We start from the raw sequence: 21737 nt of genomic DNA on the forward strand, positions 1-21737 counted from the left end.
AGCGAGGGGCAAGAGGGGGCAGCTAAAAGCCCCCCCACCCCTAGAAGCTAAAATAAATTTAGTTCAAAAGGAAAGTTTTGAACAAATTTCTTTTGAAGAAAAATTATATTCGTATGAGACATAGAACTAAGATAAAAATAATTATTTTTTCAAGCAAACAATTTAAACAACTTGTACCAGATGATGGCTCAGTGAGCCGAAACGCGTTGTATGCATTAAAAATTCTTGTGGAAAAGTGCTACGAACTTTTATTTATTTAAATACAACTAATATATCGCTGTCATAATTTTCTTAAAATTTTGATTTCATTAACCTTTTCTGTGATAAAATGTTACAAATTATATGACCACGGCTTGCTCCATCTCCCTACTCCCGCTATACCTTTGACTCTGGGAGCGCCCTTGAATTGGGGCCGAAATTTACGCAGCATTACCTGGGACTGTAGAAGCACGACCGATGATGGGATGGAGAGACGGTCAGCCCAAGGCGTTCGTGGCGGAAGGAGGGGCGCATCCGAGAGCAGTGCGTGGAAATATTCCTGCGGCTCTCACTCTATGGCTTGGACCATCGGACAAAGTGGTCAAGAAGATCTTCGAGACGTTGTGCCGGAGGAGGATGCCATAATGGATGGAAATAGTGAGGAACGTGGACGTGGAAGAACAGGAGAAGAAAGCTCACGATCACTGTGCGCCAAAGAAGTACTTGATAGATTGCACAAGCCAACGAAAAAAATTTGTTTGAAAACTTTTTTTATTTTAATAGCTGATTTTTATAGATTTTGATGTGCCGAATCCAAACCTGGCCCGAGTTTTTTTGTATCACCCATAGTTTCCAAGCAATATGTATTCAATATTTAGTGTAATACCCCTATATGGTACGCAGGGAAATCAATGAAACACTGTGTTACATGATAAAATTGTTTGTATTTACTACAGCGTGATAATACAGGGTTCACTTGTCAACTGGAATTGTCTACATTTTCTTTCCCTTTTTTCCTTGAAGCTTCTTGCGTAGCTTTTTCTACGATGAATCGCTTGCTGAACTTCTCGGTGAAGTACCAATAGTAATCCCCATTATCTTCGTTCATTGTTGCCCTGTGATAATTATCCACGTGACGGGAGGCAGCATTAGTGAGGGAAAGATGATGGGAGGAAACGTTGATGTCCGCAGAGGAGGGACAGAGGAAGAGGGAGAAAGGTGGCAGGAACTCGTATGGAGATGATTTTTTTTGCTTCGTAATTTTTTGGGAAGTAAGGCATTCAAATGAAAAAGCTCATTGTGCCTAGAAATGATTTAAGCTAGGCTGTTAACACACCTGTGATCATATCTTCTCTTTATCGGATATCACGCGAGCTTATTCTTCATCAAATACAGGTATTCATTATTCATTGAATCAAGTACGGGTCAGTCAAACTAAGCTATATCATTATCACTTCTGTAGTTTGTTGGCGTGGCGAAAAGATGTTAACTTTTCTAGGCCTTTATGAAAAATCGTTGGATAGAATCATCCCGACAAGTCAAGAAATAAATCCCGGCGTCCGCACCATACCCACTTTCATTCCATATTATGCGCGGGTGATAGTATTTTGTTGCCCTCATGGCAGTCGAAGCCCTCGTCCATCCTCCTTGCAGGCGTGTGGGCGGGCCCCTTATGTCCGTGGAATGCCCAAGTCATCGTAGCGCCAAATGTGCCGGACGCAGCAGCGAAACGTCGCAGAGCTGTCAAAAGTGCAGAAATTTTATGATGGACTCCTAATAAGGTGAACATACGCTTATGGTCAATAAAGGAATACCGACTAAATAGTAGGTAGCACTAGTTTTTTCTTTAAATATTGAATTTTTTGTTCACTATTGTGGCTAACGTGCGGCAGAAAAAGAATAGATAGTGAGCGAATTAATTTGCTTTCCACTTTTCATGCTGATATTAAACTTTTTGCAGTGCACGCTTGCATAATGATGGCAATTGATCTCCTTTCTGACCGCTAGGTGTCACTTACAAAACCACATCCCTACTTTGGCTTTAACGACGGATCGTTTAATCATGCTCCTTGTAGAGGAATTGTAAAAATATATTTTCTTGTAGTTCCTTGATTGAGTGAATTATTTTCGGGAACGCTATTAATGAAGTAATTTTATAAAAGACTGGCCTGCCCTTAAGGCTTGCTATTTAAAGATGTGGAAACCCATGTTTTAACTTTCTGTTTTGGACTTTGTCTGGGTAGAAGAGCCAACTCTGATCTCATCCGCGTGCTACGCCACTTCTCCTGCGGTGAACGTCCCGCATCTTTTGTCTGCGAGGGTGTGTATTTTAGCATTCCTATGAGAAGAGAGTAATGCGTTTACCTAGCATGCGTCGGAATGTTCCTTCTCCTTCTATCCGTGGACGCTTCTCCTTAGGATCGGGTGTTTGATTCCATGAGATTGCGGCCGATCGTAAAAGTAAATCGTTCCAGAAATGTTTCTGAAATCCTGTCTGTCGATGCGTGCTCGTGAGTAGAGGCGGGCGACCCCTCCTCGCTTTCTTCCTTCTCTTTTGTAATCGCTCTTACGTGACCGATTTGTTTCACGGAGGGAAAAACAGTCGCGTCGTGGGACTCGGAAGAGAAAAAAACTTTTTCCCACGCGCCAAGTCTCTTTCTCAGCGAGATATTTCGAGAGTTTAAGGTGTGGGGGGAGAGGTGGAAATGATTTATTGTGGATATGGAGATTCCCACAACGCATTTCGGGAGGGAGAAATTAATATGCTCGAGGGACTAACAATCTAAACATAATTAAAGTACTTGTGTGTTTGCTCTCTTGTTTATTTCGACCGGCCCACGAATAAGTGTGGACAAGTACTTTCATTTCGTTAAATAGTAAGCATTTCCGCCGAATTACGCCCTAGACCGTGTCTTTTGATTAAAAGTCTGACGCCAAGCATTCGTATGCTGCCAACGAATAAGGTGCGTGCAGTAGAAGATGGGATTCATAGGTTATGTGGCAGTATTCAAGATTTTTCTCGTGCGTATTGTTTGCAGTTTCAGGTCTTATTCTTCTGTAATCCATCATCTTTTCGTTTTGCGCGGAAGAACTTCGATGCAAGACTATCGTTTGCTTGTTGTGACGATGATTGGATAACCGATTTTATAGCAAATTTGAATCAAGTCCGCATGCAATTTTGAATTCCCCTTCTCATATAAATCGGTGGAAGACTACTATTACCATAGGCGGATTTAGGGGGGGCACCTGCCCGCCCCAGGCTCTTAAAGTAAAGACAATATTTTTAATGCGGTTATCATCACATTCATTCTATTTTGTGTATTACGGAGCCTCGTTCATTTAATTTAGTATTAATAACTTTCATATCAAGATAAAGAGAATATATTCAACAGTTATTGTTGTATTACTATTACTGTTGACGACTATTAGTAACTTGACGATTACTAACTATAGTTGGTGCACACAAGCTGGCCATTCGATTTTTATTGTCAATGTTTTAACCTCTGTATACTTCTGCCAAACGTAATGGGTTGAAACTACTCCCTCTTATCCCCCTTCACTCAACTCCTGGGATCGAAACTTAACTATGATTGGCGGAGTTTCGATTAATATAGTTTCGTTCCCAGAAGTTTCGTCCCGGGTCGAAACTAAACTCCTTGGTGATTTTATTTTCGTGCAGGAACGGGACTGAATCTAGGCCTCGAAACATTTTCGTTTAGCTTAACTTGCTATCCCTGGTTTTATCCCGTGGGATCAAGATATTCGCGCTTCATTTTCTTTTTAATATCGGGAGTCAAAAACGACCGTTGCTCCGTTCCGTCTTCCAGGGCCGCAAGCTGTTTTCATTTTTTTTTCGGCAGCGTTATAAAGGCAGTGACCCTGACCCTCCCCCTCCACCCCTCTCATCCTCGCCCCTCCTTTCCCCCTCCTCCTCCCCTCCCCTCTTTTCCCCCTCCTCTCCCCCCTCCATTCAAAAACTCCTCCCCGCGCCCTCACTCGAGTACTCGCGCAGCGATCAAAAACAAATGCACATCGGCATTCGTGCGCCTCCAGAGGGGCAACGAGTGGTTGTCCATGTCCAAGGAGGTGGTCTCAGCTGAAACTGCCGTGCGGACGTGACGTCACGGAGTTCCTAACGTAGGCGTATGCCAGGGAATAACAAGCAGGATTTCAAATGAGACTATAAAACATAATAATATGATATAACCATTAACCAATAACCATTATTCCTCGACACAAAGATTTCAGCATGTACCAAAATATCTGCATTTATAATTACATTTAATAGCTACGGTCATAAAAAACTATTACATTGCTTAATCATGACCATTGCATTTTTTGTGACTATTGAAAATAATAAGGCAATAATATTATGAAGTTACTCTATACCTCTATAATATTATGAAGTTACTTCAACCTCATATTCCAGTTACCCAAAGATTTCAAGTCAAAGTACATGGTAGCCTCAAAATTGCTGAGCCACGACGCTAGGAACCATAGGAACTGATAGGACCTCTGAGGAACCGAAAGGCAATGTGGAACTTCGTGACGTCACGCACTTCCTCCCCCACTTTCAGCTGAGACCACCTCCTATTATACGCACCTTTGGTCCATGTCTCTCTCGGTTCCCTGAAAACGAAAGGTCGTCCATCGGAAGAGGATGAAGTTCACGGAGTTCCTAATGGGTGCAAAACTGAAAATAACTGCATTGCGACTGTTCTAGGGTTGTTATTTGATTAGAGTATTTCGAGGATGCGATCGTTTGATGATAGAACGCAAATTTAAATGTATATCTTCCCACAATTATTAGTCCTATTTTTGTGAAATTGGGATATTTTGAAGATAACTATGGCATTAATTAGGTATTGATTATAACCCCTTCCCTGGGGTTCTTTGTGCAGAAAAGTTGTAAGTAAGGGGTCTAAAATTTCATTTTTATGATGACCCTTGTTTTATAACAACTTTGAGGTATTTACGTAACTTTAAGACACGATTAAATTTGCATTATTTATATTTTTATTGTACCAGAATATGTTTGACGCTTAACCATCTCCTGTATACCCTAAGGAAAATCGTTCGAGCCTCGTTCCAATTTTCTTCGTAATGGGGGCGACTTTTTTACACCATGCCGTATTGTACTCTCTGCCTGTTATTTTGTAAGTCACCACTCCTTCTACTCACTTTCACGCACAACTATTCTCTACGTTCGCTCTTACAAAGGAGGCGTATTGGCGCAAACATTTATTTATTCGAAAGGAAGTGAGATTGGGAATATTCTCATAATATTGTAGCCATTGAAATTCCGCATTAAATGTGACGCATGTGGCGAAATGCGTGTTGTACATCCTTTCATTGGGCCTCTCCCCCTTTCCCTCTTGTTATCCCCGCCTGACCTTACCATTTCCGCGTCATTCGCCGTCTACTGTCTGTGTGCCCCGCGCCGCCGCCAGTGGCTGTTGTTCCAGTTGCCCGTGGGCGAGGACGAGTCCCGCCCGCCCGTTCGCTAGATGGCGTTTGGTGCGGCGTCAGCCTCGCTCTTGTAGCGATATTGGCTCAGAAAATAGTCGCCATGACAACAAATTGTCGCATGTCGTCGAATATGAACTTTCGTATACGATTATAAAGGGGAATCGCAAGGTAATGGCTTTAAATGTCTATATTTTCCGCTTTCTTCTTCTTCTTTCTCTAGTTTAAAGTCAGTGCTGATGTTCTCCAATGTTTGGCTGTTAATCAGTTGGCTTGGAATGGATTTTCGTCTCTCATTGTCAGCCACTTCAATAAAGGAAGAAACGTCCCCTACGATCTGTTATGCAATGTCTAGTTGTAGGTAAGCGTCGAAATTTTATGAGTTTAACAGCTGATCATTAGTTTTCTTCGCTTCAGTGTTAACTCGTACCTATGAGATGCGCTACTTTGCAGATTCTATTTGAGAGGGGAAGAAGAGCATTTATGGAGAACGAGCATGAGAGGGGGAAGGGAGCCGATGAAACGAAACGTTGTTGTCTTGTTACTCTTTGAGACAGCTTCCCCTCGATACTCAGAAAGGTCGAGTATTTATTTCTATCGTCGATCTTTCGAACGGAAAAAAGCGTTCGCATTGCCGGGTCTACACTAGTAACTTAAGTGACTACTTAAGTTGGCTCTGTATTTAAGTTGGTAGTGTAGGTGTCACCAGCTTCATTTAAGTACACCTCCACTTAAGTCATCTTAGAACCCAACTTAAATTGCGTAGGCAACTGTTTCCGCACGGTTGAAGCTCTTCATGTGTTGTAAATGGCACATAATACCCATCTCACATCATCCCGTTGATTATGTTCTAAGTTGTGCTGTATTGTATGATGTGGTTATTGAGCGTTCTATTTCGTTAGTTAATTTCTAGTGTTGGGGATATTAATTCGACGAATTTATTTTGTAGTGTTTCTCATCTTATTGTTGGTTTTATTTCCGTGAAAACTAATTGCTATGCCTGTTGCTCACGGTGAAACTCGATTTATAAAACTTAGAAACGTTTTAAGGAATTTTAAGACTGACAATGAGACGACGGCAGAGGATCCGGTAAAACATAGTTTATTTTCCATGGTGTCATAATGGAAAATAACTTAAAAGAATGCACTCATTAACATCCCACACACTTATTGAAACTATTGTATAGGGCTTTAATTTTAGTCCTAGGGATGCCGAGGGAGATAAGATATGGCGATTTCATTGGACGTGGGAGGAATTAATGGTTGAAATTTAACATCAATGGTTTTAACAAAGCAGTGGAATTTGACTAGCAATAAGTGTTTTACTTTACGTAATGAATATGTCATTCCACGAAGTCACGCTTAGTAATTCTAAATTCCTCTGGCTCCATCACCTCTCGCCATATAGCGTTCCCTCAGGAACTGAAATCGGTCTTTCCTTTTAACCTTCTAAATCCAAAATGGTTAATTCACGGAGTTTGGAAGTTTATTTCAAATAATTGTCGCTTTGAATCAAAGAATCACTGATTGCTCTCCTAGACCTTCATCTGTCAACATAACTGTTTCCCGATATAGACAATCACGGTGCTGAAGTCGACTTAAAGCTCAAGTGTAGCTACCGCACCACATTTAAGAATATATTTAAGTGAAGTCACTTAAGTTAAGTGTGTAGTGTAGACAAGGCACAAGGCCCGGAGCCCTCGTGTGGCCCGTGATTATCAGCCTCCCCCCTTTCTCCTACCCTCGATTGGATCCAAGCCTTTGCCTCAGCTCCTCCCGCTGCCGCGTCGAAGAAAGCGTGCCTACGATAAAGAAGTGACCCTCTTCACTGGGAGAGGGACTGTTTCTCGGAAGACATCTCATTTTTGCACTATTTTTACTGTTATCCGACGCCCTCGCTTTTCCGGAAGCAATGGATGTACCAATGAATCGGTGATTTCGATACGAATTGTACTTCGCTCGATATTCATGCCTCATAAAAGTTTGATACCCGGTTAAAACTCGTTAGCATTTTTAAAGCAAATCCCTGAGTCCAGCCAGCTCTAAATACAGTTGGTTCATTCCAGCAAAGGAGAATATATTTTTAAGGTATATTATTATGATCTCATCTTATGGTACGGAGAGTGAGTACTAAAACATAGCAGTGATGAGATGAGATTTATTATTCCCAGATATAAGCAACACTTTAAAAAGTATCTTCTTTGGAGCAGTTGTGAAAACTCCAAAGTGCTTGAGGCGCCGTTTTGAGAGCAATGCTGTTTCATTGTCTATGAATTTCACACCGGCCAAGGGGCAATGCACCCGTAGCGTGACCATATCTACTCCCTACGGGCGTAGTCACGCAAATGCTTGTAGATCCCTCTCAAATCCCCTCTCTTAATTGGTTACATGTTCTCCCTTCCCTATCGTGCTGCTTAAGTGGCTGTGAGACATGGCGTTCAAAATTATCACCGTGCGAAGTTCCTTTGTTTTCTGTTTATCTGAGGCTGCGTGGGTTAGGACGAGTGGGAGCCGCTTTGACCGCTCTTTTGCCATTTATCGCCTTGTCTACATTGACAATCGCCGGAATTTTCCTCTGAAATTTTGGTGAAATGACAACTAAACATACCGATTATGGTGTCAGCAACGAGTGATGTGTTCAAGGTGAACATTTCGTGAAAAAACTTGTAATTTCACCGTGGGATTTGTAGCCGACGGTTTTCTTAATCTAGGGAAGGTTTAAAACGAGGAAAAGCCGTGAGTGGTGAACGCCAAGAAGCACGATTATGAGGCGGAAGGGAGGATGCCATTTAAAAGATTAGGTCGTATCATAAAAGCAAATCATTCTTAACTCAGCCTGGCCATGAGCTAATTCCTTGCCATCAAAGGAATCCAACGTAACCGTTATGTCAAACTGGTGGGCAAAAAACAGCAGGGCAAAAATGACTGAAACGGTTCAAATAATCGCGGTGGTTTGGAAAACAGGATTTCACGTCAACGTCAAAAACGTCGTCACCTCCACACATTTGCGTTTCCCTCAAATTCTCGGGAAACACACGTATCGTTAAAAACCTTTTCCTCGAATCATAAAATTCTGCTATTTGATCCGCTCAGCGAAAACCTATTCCCATATGCAAAATTCAGTTTTCGTTGCTACATATATAGATTCTAAATCTGGAATTTGAACCAGCCTGGTCCTCACATTTTCAGCGATCACAGTTGGGTCTGGCTGCGTACGACCATCATATAGTCGATATTCGGCGATGATCAGCTAGGCCGGCAAGTGGCCATTCACCGCCCGCCGCGGCGCGGCGTGGCTAAGTGCGCTTCAGCTGAAGTCCACCTTGGTCACGGCCCTGTGCCGGAGCGACAATCGTCGTCCCCCTCCTTGATTTAGTAATTGGAGTCGTATTTGTGTGGTGCTTTACGTCGGCTTAGCATATATTTATTCCTCTCGGGTTGATGGATCTTCTGAGGCAACAAGGCTCGTGGGTCGGGTATATGTTGCTTTTGTTTCAGGGGAAATTGCTAACTCGCGTGTCTCAATTGAAGGAAGTGAACGCGCGCGCTGGTACGAAGGCAACCATGGTAAGTTGGCCACTGACAGATTACTTGGGTTAAAAATATGAGCGTAAGTTTTTCCAGGATATACACAATTACTTATACCACTTATTTTTTATATCAGAGCGCGACCCGGGTTTCAATGAATTATCATTATCTTCAGGCGTTAATTATGATTTTTTTATCTTATTGTTACCTAGTTGCTTGATGATTTTTTTTAGCGCCTGAAGATAATGATAATTCATTGAAACTCGGGTCGCGCTCTGATATAAAAAAATAAGTGGCATAAGTAATTGTGTATCTCCAGGAAAAACTTACAGTGGAATACGACAAAGTAAACCAAGAGTTAGTGAATATGAGCGCAGCCTCGTATGTGCGTATTTTATTTCGATCGGCAGACTTTCATTCTGTGAGGGAGCAGTGGCGCAGCGAGGAGGTTAAGAAAAAACCCCAGAGCTCAGAGAAACTTATTTATTTTTAACCCATTTTACTTGATTTGATTAATATTACTTACCTTTAGAAGAGTGTAAGGATTTATAAAATATGCCTCGCAGTTGTAAAACTCACCATTTTGAACCATTTATCTTTAAAATTTTCTGGGGGAGGGCCTCCGCACCTCACGTTTACCCCTGGGTGGCGGATATACCGCCCCCCCAGGTTTTGCTGTACCTAACCCCCCCTAGTCTTAATTCCTAGCTGCGCCCCTGGAAGGGAGAATTGTCTAGCCTAGTACCTAGGCCTCACCTTCTTGTGATATTTCGGCCACAGGGAGGAATGACCAATGAAGGGCAAGTGGGGTTGGCGGTCATTTATTCGCGTTTGTCAGGAGGGAGGATGTGAAATCGGCGTTCATCTATTTTCTCCCGCCCGCGCCCACCTGTTGTTATGACTCGTTCAGATGACGATTGTTCCAGCAATTGTTGGAACTATCGTACATTCACACAACAATGATTAAAACCTGTGCTCCCTTCAAGTGCATACGTCTAAAGTGAACGAGAAATTTACGGTAAGCAAAGCTGTTGAGGTATGCAGGGTCGATATTACTGTGTTCAACGTGTACTAACGAATTATTTTTCTTCCGCCCATATTCTTCGTTGCTTGGACATATCCATGAATAAAAAATAGAGCGAAGGGAGCTCCACGAACTTTTCATCTTTCGCTTGTCGCTTCCTCTTCCGGTCTCCCAGCGCCTAACCATCGTAAAGTGGCAACGTTAGGAACTACGTGAACCAAGGGCGTACCCAGGACCAAGACTAGAGGGGGGCAAGGCGTGGTAGTTCAAGTTTTAACACAGAAAAGGTTGAGGAAACAAAAATTTAAAAAAATTGTGACAGCGCTTTATTAGTTTTTTAAATCATTCGCTCGAAAAAATTATTTTTTTATTGCATGTTTTATACTAACATCACTTTTCTTGGATATGAAAAATGCTTTCGCTTTGAACTAAATTAACTTTTGTATCTAGGGGGCAGCCCTCCCCCCCCCCTTTCCCTCGCTGGGTACGCCCATGACGTGTACTATTGTCCGGACATGCCTTCACACTACTAGTTGTGCCAACTATCGCTAGGACGATCGCTCGGACAATTGTAATCTGAACGGGGCATTAGTATCGCCCTTGCGAGAAGGCGGGAAAAGCCGCGCAGGCGCAGTGGCGATCCGTTCGTTTGTTCCCGACAGCACCCCCGCCATGCAAATTGAATTCCACCCTGTTCAGCAGTCTGGGAAGGCGGAACAATAGCCTTCTCTAGCCTCGTTGACCCACGGCTCTCACCTTTCACTCCTTCATGCATGCACCATCTCACTCACTTCCTCTGCTCTTCGTCTGAAAAATAGAAATATCTCTCCGGTTGCGCTTCACATTACGATTGTCGGAGCGATCGTCCTAACGATAGTTGGCAGAACTAGCCGTGCGAATGCATGTCCAGACAATGGTTCACGCACATGGTCACGTACGGAAAACTGTGAATTTTGGGAGAAGTCTATAAATTTCAACGGTTACGTTCCCCTCTTATCCTCTTAAAATTTCTTCTTGGAAGCATTTTTAATCTGTCGACCAAAAGTTTTTTTTTTGCCTTCATGACTTGAAGATTGACTTCATGAAGAGTCTCACTATGCTTTTCCTCAGCCCTTCTCATTGGTGGCTACTAATGAAGCCGTCTCCTCTCGTTTGCGCGTAAAAACGTTGTATGAAGTGTGCAGCTGTAGTTGCAGTACACGGTACATCTTGTTGAATAGTAGTTTTTTATGACGATATAATTAACCAGGTAATGGTTTCATAAAATTGTTTGTTTTCGTCGACGATATCGCGGCCTTAATTTAGAATCTCATGGCCTTTGAGCGAGAAGTATTTTTCATTGGCACGCGGCGGTCGTGTCGTCGTCGTAACATTGGCTGTGAAAACATTCGCCCTCGCTTGAGTCGTCGCCTTGTTTTGATTGGCGTGCGGCAAAACGCGAGTCGTCTCTTCGTTTGTGTCCGTGTCCTCCCCACAAAATCTTCTTCCCCCTCGAACCTCCCGCGGGGGGTACGTCATGCATCTCCTCAGCCAATAGGGGAAGGGGTCAACCGCCAATGACCCCCCCCCTCCATCTGCCTCCCTCCTTCTCTTGATCATGCCCACCGCATCTTTCTGCTTGCGTCCTCGCACGAACCAGACAAGGACATCGTTAGTAATTCGCGCACTTCATGTCGCTGTCGTGCTCATTTCTTTCTTTCATTGGCCATTGTTAATTCCACTTTGTTGGTGTTCGGTAGTTAAAGACAGATCTATCGAATTGTCAGTTCATCGTGCAATTAAAATCCATTGTTGAGAATTGACTACTCTATTTATTACAATGGATCGCTCATTCTTGATACGTATGCTATCATTTTTGGCGGTCAATCATGTTCTCTAATTCTAACTCATTAACTCTCTGGAATGATTTGTAATTTCCCATAAACACTTATTTTCAGATAAAGGAAGGGCTAGTCTCGATGTTGCAAGTAAACGAAAGGATGGAAGGGCTGTTCTTTATTGATACCAACATATTTTAGTACAATTAGGCTTTAACGTGTGCCCAAACCACTAACCCTAGCTTATCTTAAAATGGTCCACGTCATCCGGGTAGGCACTGCATTAACGGTGGCATTAATTGCAGGTATCATTTAAATTCCTCCATATCCCAGGCCGCCGGGCATGTCAAACACAATGTTTCACGCGGCACGCGTTCGCATAATGGTAATGGACGCTTATGTTAGTGAAGGCATCTTGGCGTCTCGCCAATTGCCTTGCGCGGCCCGCCATCTACCAGCAGCGATCGCCCGCGCCTTATGCACTTCCAAGCAATGCAGGGAAACTTACTGCGTGTTTTCCCTCCATCAATGTCGAGAAAAAGTATCCGGGTTCAGTTACAATAAAAAAGAGCGATCAACTATAAGAGCACAAATTACTGATTTTAAAAAGTAATCAGTAAAATTACAATAACTTCTTGTAAGATTGTTCTCTCTAAAGACCAAGTGACAACTGCCGAATAGTGGAGTAAAAATGTGGAATGATTGAGTCGTAGCCATTGCTTAAGTTGTAATTTCATTTTCTATGCGTACCTACAAGAATAACTGGGGTAACAACACAAGGGGCGTCATTTTGTACCCACCATAAGTAGGCTACAACGCAAGAGTAACTGGACATAAACAAGCTCATTATGGTACTCAGGGAGTCAACCTGTACTCCTAGTTATCGACCTGTTATCTGCTGACCTAGGTTAATGAGTGAAATCGGTAAAGTAATCGTCGATAACGAGCAAGTAACTGTTACAAGGAAAGTAACGATTTATCTTTCACCGTTAGTAGTAATGTAATCGTTCCTCTCCAGGTTCTGATCCAGTTTGAGGGGAGGGGGGGGGGGGGGTTTGTGGGTGCGTTGGAGAGCGCCTTCAGTGCGGAATTAACTGCACATTGTCAGAATTTATTTTCGTATGAAACGAATCATCGAAGCAAATACAGTAAACGTTTTTATATTTTGGGCGATAAAATTAACTTGGGTTATAAATCCACCCCAATTTGGTGAAAAATGTGTAGTAAAGTTTTGCAACTGTTTTGACTTAGAGTGCTAGCGCATTTAGTGGCTGGTTTGTTTTATATTATTATGTTCTAGAGTATTGTTTGTATTGTGGATTGTAATAAAGGTCTAACTAAATGGAAAATTATGTCTGTATGTGATGATTAGTCTGTAATTGTATTTCTGTTATTCTATTTCTCAGGCTCACGTGGTATCAGCATTCGAGCAATCCCTGTCCAATATGACGCAAAGACTTCAGCATCTCACTGCCACCGCAGAGAAGAAGGTTTGCCTTTTTTATATTTCCTCAGATTTGTCATTTCTGTTTCTGCAGACTGCAGGCCCATAGTTTTACGAACAGAAATCAATTTGAAAGAAATAAGTACAAATACAGGGAAACAGTTAAAAGATTTTTAGCTTAGATTAATTTCTTGAAAAAATCTTGATTGAAACATTCTTGTTTATCTAAGGGGCGATTGCTTAAAATTTTTAGGCGTGGATGCAAAAAGTTATTGGTAACATTGTCGCTGAAAATAACACAGGCCAACAAAAAAAATTTGTTTGAAATTTTTTTTTATTTTAATAGCTGATCTGTATAGATTTTGATGTGCCGAATCCTAACCTGGCCCGAGTTTTTTTGTATCACCCATAGTTTCCAAGTAATATGTATTTAATATTTAGTCTAATACCCCTATATGGTATACAGGGAAATCAATGAAACACTGTGTTATATTATAAAATTGTTTCTATTTACTACAGCGTGATAATACAGGGTTCACTTGTCAACTGGAATTGGTCTACATTTTCTTTCCCTTTTTTCCTTGAAGCTTCTTGTGTAGCTTTTTCTGCGATGAATCGCTTGCTGAACTTCTCGGTGAAGTACCAATAGTAATCCCCCATTATCTTCGTTCATTAGACCTACTTTTTCAATTTTATTATAACTATAAAAAACCTGTTAAATTCTAAAAACAATGCTTGATTTCATAAATTTATCTGTAAAATGTGAATCAATGGTGGGTGCTACAACTGTAAAACCATCATATTTGGATTCAGCAACTTAAAAAACATAATAGTAAGGTATTTTCAGTAAAAAAGTTTTTTCATTGATGGCCTGTGTATTTGTTGTTTTTGAGTCAGGTATCTGTTTGTTTTACCGCTCTTTTAAAGTGAGATGCATTCTTTTTTGATGTAGGACTCTGAACTCCTAGAACTGAGGCAAACTATTGAGTTGCTACGGAAACAGAGTGCTGAGGCTGGCCTAACATCAAACACACAAGGTTAGTTTTATCCTGCTCTCTTCTTATACTATGAAATATGCTATTCTATTGCACATCGCGGCTCAATATTTATGTACTTATGTATGTATTTAAATTCAGATAAGTACATGCATATACGTATCTGAATTTAAAAATACTTGCCAGATTGAGTGTTGTGTAAAAATCATGAGAAGAAAATGAAAAGGAGACTTCGTTGATTTCCACTGATTTATTTCGTCCGTACGACATGTTTCGAACCATAAGAGGTCATTATCAAGTACCTTGGTACTTGGGCTACATTATCAAGGTACTTGATAATGACCTCTATGGCTCGAAACATGTCGTACGGACGAAATAAATCAGTGGAAATCAACGAAGTCTCCTTTTCATTTTCGAGTATTAACTTCCACAAATTTGAGCCGAATACAATTGAACGAATCGTGAGAAGAATGCTTCCTTGCTGGAAGGGATGATTGTTTTGAGTCAAGTGTTTGCAAAATTGGTAATATGTACACACCTTAATTTTAACTAATTTTACTTTTAGAAACTCACTGCAGCTCAATTACTGATAATTATTGGCAATTAAAATTCCAAGTATTGACAAGTTTGAGTTATTAAAAAATTGGAAAAAATTTTCTCCTGTTGTGAACATGGTCTTCTTATATTCGACTTTTTATATGGTTTCTGCAGTCGATGCCTCGAGGGCAGCCGTTGGTGTTGGAGGCGGGAGTGGGGGCTCTATGAGTCGCCAGTTGTCCACCGACTCCGTCTCCAGCATAAACTCCCTCTCGTCCGCCTGCAGTGCCAACTCCCATTTGTCTTCTTCCGGCCCATCATCCTCCACTCCTGTGTCACAGGTAAGCATGTAGCCTCTAGCGGATGCCTATAAGACTGATATGACTTGAAGTGTGCCTTTCTAACCTTTCTCACCTAGCATTGTCACTTTCAGCACCTTGATTATGTAACTGTGAGAAGGGTGAGGGAGATGCCGTTGCTAGGGGCAACGCGATTCCCACGACGGAAGGTGATAGCAGCGATTATGAAACCGTGATCGCACTCTTTATCACGTTGCGAGCGTCATCGGCCTATCACGTTCGAAACCGATGGTGACAAGCATATGCTGACATAAAAACGAGCACTAATTGCATATATTAGCAAAACATTATTGTTTATTTAATTTAAAAATGCCCTATAACCGATTAAAAACCAATAAATTCGTAATTATTTCTACTGGAGTGCTCTCTTGACATTATTAGTTGTCCACGTTGTTCAATTGTTATATGCGCACGGTAGTGAATTCGATTGAGCTGCTTTATTTCCACACAGCAAATTGGAAAGTACTGCTAATTGAAGTACATCCGTGATTCAAACGCCAATTACTTTGTATCGAAGTTTAATTATCAACATTTGCCAAGTACGTTCTCCAAAATATCAACATCGTTAAACTCAACTATGTACTTATTTGGGCGTTACATGTTGGAACGATGAAGTGTCCATGGTGAAACAAAACTCAGAACTATTCCACAAACTTTTATTTTTACAGTCAGGTTAGTCTTGATAATGACGGTATAAACGTCGAAACTAGTAGACTGTTAAAATAAAAGTTTGTGGAATAGTACTGACAAGTTGTATATTGTGAGTTTTGTTTCACTATGAACATCGTTAAACTCCTTTTCGATTTTTAATCACCATAAATCAATTATTAAGTACTTACATTCAAATCGCTAGCGCGATTACACTTCCATTATCATTTCAACATTAATTAGTTTCAATCCAAGATCACGACTTTTCGCCCATTCTCTACGATATAGTAAATATAATGACTGCAGCATCTCCCGGCGAGCATTAGCATAATGGATTACGTTATCAGACATCGAAAAGTAGTACTACACTTTCCCCATAACTTTACCATAATACGAGTACTTTAACATAATATTATCTATTGGCGAAGCGAAATACTTCGCTTTGAACTGCATCCATTTTATGTTTTCGTTGTTTGTTATCGTTATTTCAAAGTCTCCGCAGACGACGTTTTCTTGGACAGAGGTGTGTCGAAGGATTTCATTGGCTCTACCCATTTCTCAATGATACCAACCTCGCGCGCTCGTACCTGTATGATACGCGCGATGACGGTGGCTTACATGATCGCGCGATACAGCGGAACGTGATAGGAGAACGTCATGGTCATCTATTGCCGTCGTCGCTGTCACATTTACATAATCGAGGTGCAGAAGTCGCTCCCCACGGCAAGCGCGAGCAACCACGTTTTCCGCTGAGCTCGACCTTCGGGTATTGCCTAAAGCCCGTACGACACTTTCCAATGTATTGACCAATATATCGGCGCGCAGCATTGTTTAAAATATCGGGCGTTACGTACCATATGACGCGTATCAATATTTACACCAATATTGGCCGAAGTAGTGTTCAAATGTCCCGCTAGAGAACGCCATTGTATTTCGATGATTTTACGTTGCATAAGCATTCGTGTGATTTGTACGCTTCAGTCAATAGTGAAACAACTTCCACATTTTAGAAACTTCAAGCGAATTTTCGAAAAAAACAATGTATTACAGCCAAACCTGATGTTCTGCAAAGACCTTGTTTTGGTCAACTGACTTCTTATTGGAGATTGGCCGCGAGAAAATAAAACCTGTTCTAAATTCCAAATTGGACAAGAAAGTGTGTCCAATATTGTGAAAAGGATATTGGACTACAAATTGGTGTGTGTCCGTTGGACCACAATCCAATAGATTGGCCAATAAATTGGGAAGTGTCATACGGGCTTTAGCCTTCTGTGCCTTTAATGGGCCAATTTGGCTAATCTCGCCGTCTGCTGAAGTCCTATCGAGGCATGCTTCACTACTCCTAAATTCTTCGCGACTTCCCCGACTCCCCGTGCCGGAACACAAGGTGAATCAGTTCCCAAGTTACAAAGACAAGTTCCCAGTCACGTGATTCTCACCCTGATAGTATTCCGAGATAGATGGTCTGAGTCGGTCTGAGTAGTCTGACTTTCTCTAAAAAATACCGTGACGTATCTGCGCCGCAAAGCACGCAAAAGGAAGAAACAAAAATCGTAATTTATGTCTGAAAGAGTATTCTTAAAGTTGCCTGCACAAAAACCGTCAACATTATGCCTTCGACACATTATTACTAATAACCATCGATACTTATTGCTCTATTTTTAAGCATTTTCTTGTGATATATATTATCCTACATTTCTCTACGTGTCTCATCACACGACCCAGACGGCACAGAAACCTCCGTATCTAATTCGTATGCAGATAGTATCAATTGACTACCGCTCCGTCGCTTTTCGTTTCTGCATACGAATTAGATACGGAGGATCCTGTGCCATCTGGGGAGAAATACAGACTACTAATGTACGCTAAAATATTACGTTATGATATTTATTCAGTCGTTACTAGCATTTCCCTGGAAAAATATTTTAATAATGTTTAGTATATTCCAGGTATCAGTAAGTAATTAACCCATATCTTTATGTTCATCGAAAGTTCGAATGTGTAAATAGTTATCATAAATATATTTTGGGTAGTTAAAAAAAAAACGATCGGTAGCATTACTTACAGGATTTGTTTGCCTATTTCTTACAATTTTAAGGCACATTTAGCGCACCTTTTATCTTTAACCCCTTTCATTTAGAGGTTAAACTAAGTCTTTCTCCTTTTTCGTTTCTTTTTTTTTCTGCTAGAATCAGTCGTAATTGGCGCCTGGTGATATCTTGCATATGTCAGTGTCCTCCACATAATTATATGCTAGTGGTTTCACAATACTAATAGAACTTACACTCACGTAATGAATATCTTGAGTCAGTCTTACGGGTGAACAAATACTGATCATATTCCTAATTACACAAAACTACGCCTGAATAATTTTCATCCGATAAAAATATGCCGTGTTGGGTACCTGATGACTATTTCTGCGCAATCAATACAAACTATATTTATTAGCTACCAAATATACTACTTGGGATGTAGCGCTTTACATTGTGGAAACTTAGATGACGAAAGAGGGACAAGAAAAGAATGAAGGTATCCGAGATGTGAATATAAAAAAAAACAGAAAAGGTGAGATGGACAGAGAGGAAAAGAAATGAAGAAGTGCTATCCTTAGAGGAGTGATTTGAGGTAAGGGCAGAGGGAAAGGATGAAAGTAGGGATATGGATAGAATGAAAGGGAGCAATGCGAATAGGCGTTACTGTTAATTAAAGTGGTAAGTTCAAGGTGGGAGGGCACAGGCGGGGCAGGTGATTTGTAAAATCTTCCATGTGATCCAAAACTTTCAGGATACCTTTAATAATAATCAAATATACTCCCTTTTTGATTTCAGTTGGGCAGGTAAACGCATGTTTTTCTATGACCACCACAAATGGTTAACTCACGATCATTATGCCACACTGATGTTGCTCGCACTTTTTTTCTTAAAAAAACTGAAGAATACTATCGTGCGAGTATTTTCCAGAAAGAAAAGGACAACTCTTCCTACGAACCATTGTGGTCTAAAAGCCTGCCTTTTTACTCGATGCCCATAAATATCTCACTACTACTTTCAGTGAAAAAATATATTTTATCTTAAAAACAACCTAAGGCAATCCGATTGCTCATCTGAAAAATATTTTACAAAAATTATCTTCTCTCATAAGACTATTGCCTTAACGGTAGTTTTTTCCAGAAAAAAATACTGCAAATAGAAAGGTCTTATTTTCTATCTACAGGATGGGAATAAGTGCTGCGGTATTCAAAATTTTTATTCGAAATAAACTGAGACCCCTTGTAAACCAAATAAACATAAACTTGAGGATTAACTGCTTTTTCACTTATAAATATTGAAAAATGACTGAAAATCCCTAGCCGCCGGCACAGGTGAACGTGAGCGTGGATGGTAGCCGTGGCGCAAACGACAATATTAAATTTGGTGTATATATTTACGTATTTTTCACAATATGTCGAGGAAAAAATATTGGAGAATTATGATCGAAATGCTCTGAAAATTTTACTCCTATGATATGTGCTTCATAATTTTACCTAACGACTCAGATGTTCCTCTGTCTTCCTCGCAAGATGGATTAGTCGCAGGAAAAATCCTGAAATTCGTCTCCGCTTTCTTCGATGGTGAAATTGTTGGGGTGTGGGGGATGGAGTTCACTGACAGGGCCTTCCTAGCTCTGAAATCGTGCTCAGGGCTCTTGGCGAGGGTTAGAGTCATTTAGCTGTACCATTTGCACAACCTGATCAAGTCAAATTGAACCTCTGTGGACAAGGAATGCGTAAGCAATACGCAAAGGTCGACTTAGGAGAATAACAGAGACAGCTGCGCCAAGTATGTGGACTGACTTTTGAAAGTGACTGTGCCTCATTATACTTCTGAATTCCCACTCATGAAGTTACGTTTTCATTAAAAAGGTTTTCCATGTATTCTATTAAGTTTCTGCTCAGAAAGTGTGTCAATTATATAATATTTTATTAATACCTATATTTACCATAATATTTATAAGACTTTGCTGTTTTTACAATTACTTCAGATTCCTCATCCACTATCCATGTAGTCTTCTGTCACCATTTGTGGTTCTATTGTGAATCTATTTTCATGACGCTCTTTCTGGGGTTAGTTTTCCACATGCACAACTCCTTCTGACTTTTTATTTTAATATTTACCCATTCAATATTACTCCCTATACGACTATATATATCAGGGGGGAGGGACACCTGTTGCCTTTCCATTTATGGGTTATTCCAGTGATTTGACTATTAGGGGGGTTTGGGGATAGATCCCCCCCCCAAAGCCTAAAGCAAATAAAAAAATTATTCTACACAACTGTCTAGTTTTGACTTGTAATAACTACACCTGCTTAAAGTTAAATTTTTAGTGCCAGAATGATGTGAAATGTACTTCTAGGAATGTCATTTTTCAAAAATTCAAATTTTCCGGGAATCCCATTGTCTGGGGGATATGCCTTCGGTGTCCCTTCATCTCCCCCCCAAAGTATATTCCTGGTTATGCCTCTGGGTTATTCATTATATTTTCATGACGTATGGTCCGCCAGATTAATTTTTCAAAAATTTGGGCTCAAGGCAAACATGAATGTGAGAATGTATCTCAGAATAGCAGCAACTGGATGAAAAATCAATGAATGAAAACTTAATCATTCAATTATTAATATTTGGAATTCATAGAAATTTGGAATTAATTGGAAAATATAAGTTTCTGAATCTTACATTCTTGCAATTTTACCTTGCGATTCATGGAATTTCACCAACACATTAAGCTTTGAAGTTATCTGGTATCAATCATTCTTTCAGCATCCCAGTCAAGGAAGTATCCTTGGAGGGCTTCCGTTATTGCCCGGTGGGGCGGGTCCCCCATGCCAGTGTCCTTGCTCCTGTAGCCCTGCCTCCGGCCCTTCGAGGCAGTGTTGTCGAGAGGGGCACAGCTCAGCTGGGAGTGGGTGCAAGAAGAAGAAGAAAAAGGGATGGGTAAGAGTCACTTGGAAACCTCTGCTCCTCATCGAGTCAAGCATAGTGATATGAATGTCCAATATATGATTTGGATGATCTTTATGTCAGCCAATGGCGGATGCAATCCTTTCTCAGTTTTAAATTTTTTAAATTATATCAATTCCATTCAGAGAATGGAGGTTAAAATTTTTTATGTTACTCATTTGCGAGCAAATTCATTATCTCCTATTACATGTGCCTCCAACCTCTTTTTCACGTCTTGATTTTTTCTTAATTTGTAGCAACTACTTTGTTATAATTTATTTTAGCAGAACATTGCATCTGATTTAGTGAGTATTGTCTTGATGCTGAAATTGTATACTTGTCTCGGTGTTTTGACTGGTTGTACTGTAATTTTTATTGACTATTGATAGAGTCATTTGTATGCTTATGAGAAGCATACCTTTCATGAGTGCATTTTCCTACTTAAATTCCAACATGCTACACATTTCTAGCTTGTCTCCAGCTGAGATGATTTCAGTCAAATCTGTGTTGACTCACTGCTGGACGTACTTTTTCACGTGGGAATTGGCTTTGTTTTTCAGCTTCGAAGTTCCTTCAGCCGAGCTTTCTCCCGCTCCTCAAAGAAGAACCGAGGTGGCTCTGTGTCTGACGTGGAGGGGAGTGGGGGGCCGAGTGGAGATCATTGCGGTGGGTCTCGACACACGGCCCATTCGGATGCGTCGGCCCCTTCGTCCCCCCTCCTCACCTCCCCCCACTACCCTCACCACCACCACCCTCTCCACGACGGCATGACCAATGGGGATGACGTCGTCATCAAGGGAAGCCACTCCTCTGGAGCGTAAGTCATATGCGCTTGCTCACTAACTTGCATGCAGAAATAACCATTCACAGCTCTATAAACGTAAGGAGTGTGCTCAAGAGAACTTTGATGGAGCCAGTGGTCTCCATTTTTGTCGGAGTTAGTGACGACCCTTAGCTAATCAG

At 41.0% G+C, this 21737-nt stretch overlaps 1 protein-coding gene across 1 annotated transcript in view; it reads left to right on the top strand.

The window, feature by feature from the left end:
- The window catches only part of LOC124154268 (protein sickie), a 1153386-nt gene that overhangs the window by 1111558 nt on the left and 20091 nt on the right, over positions 1-21737 (top strand). Inside the window, exons 27-31 of the mRNA XM_046527895.1 lie at positions 13220-13303; positions 14210-14294; positions 14964-15130; positions 20595-20768; positions 21335-21591. Of these exons, the coding sequence (XP_046383851.1) occupies positions 13220-13303; positions 14210-14294; positions 14964-15130; positions 20595-20768; positions 21335-21591 (767 nt within the window). The remainder of the gene's footprint in view (positions 1-13219; positions 13304-14209; positions 14295-14963; positions 15131-20594; positions 20769-21334; positions 21592-21737) is intronic.

This window comes from Ischnura elegans, chromosome 1 (genome assembly GCF_921293095.1).
Source record: "Ischnura elegans chromosome 1, ioIscEleg1.1, whole genome shotgun sequence".
Lineage (NCBI taxonomy): Eukaryota > Metazoa > Arthropoda > Insecta > Odonata > Coenagrionidae > Ischnura > Ischnura elegans.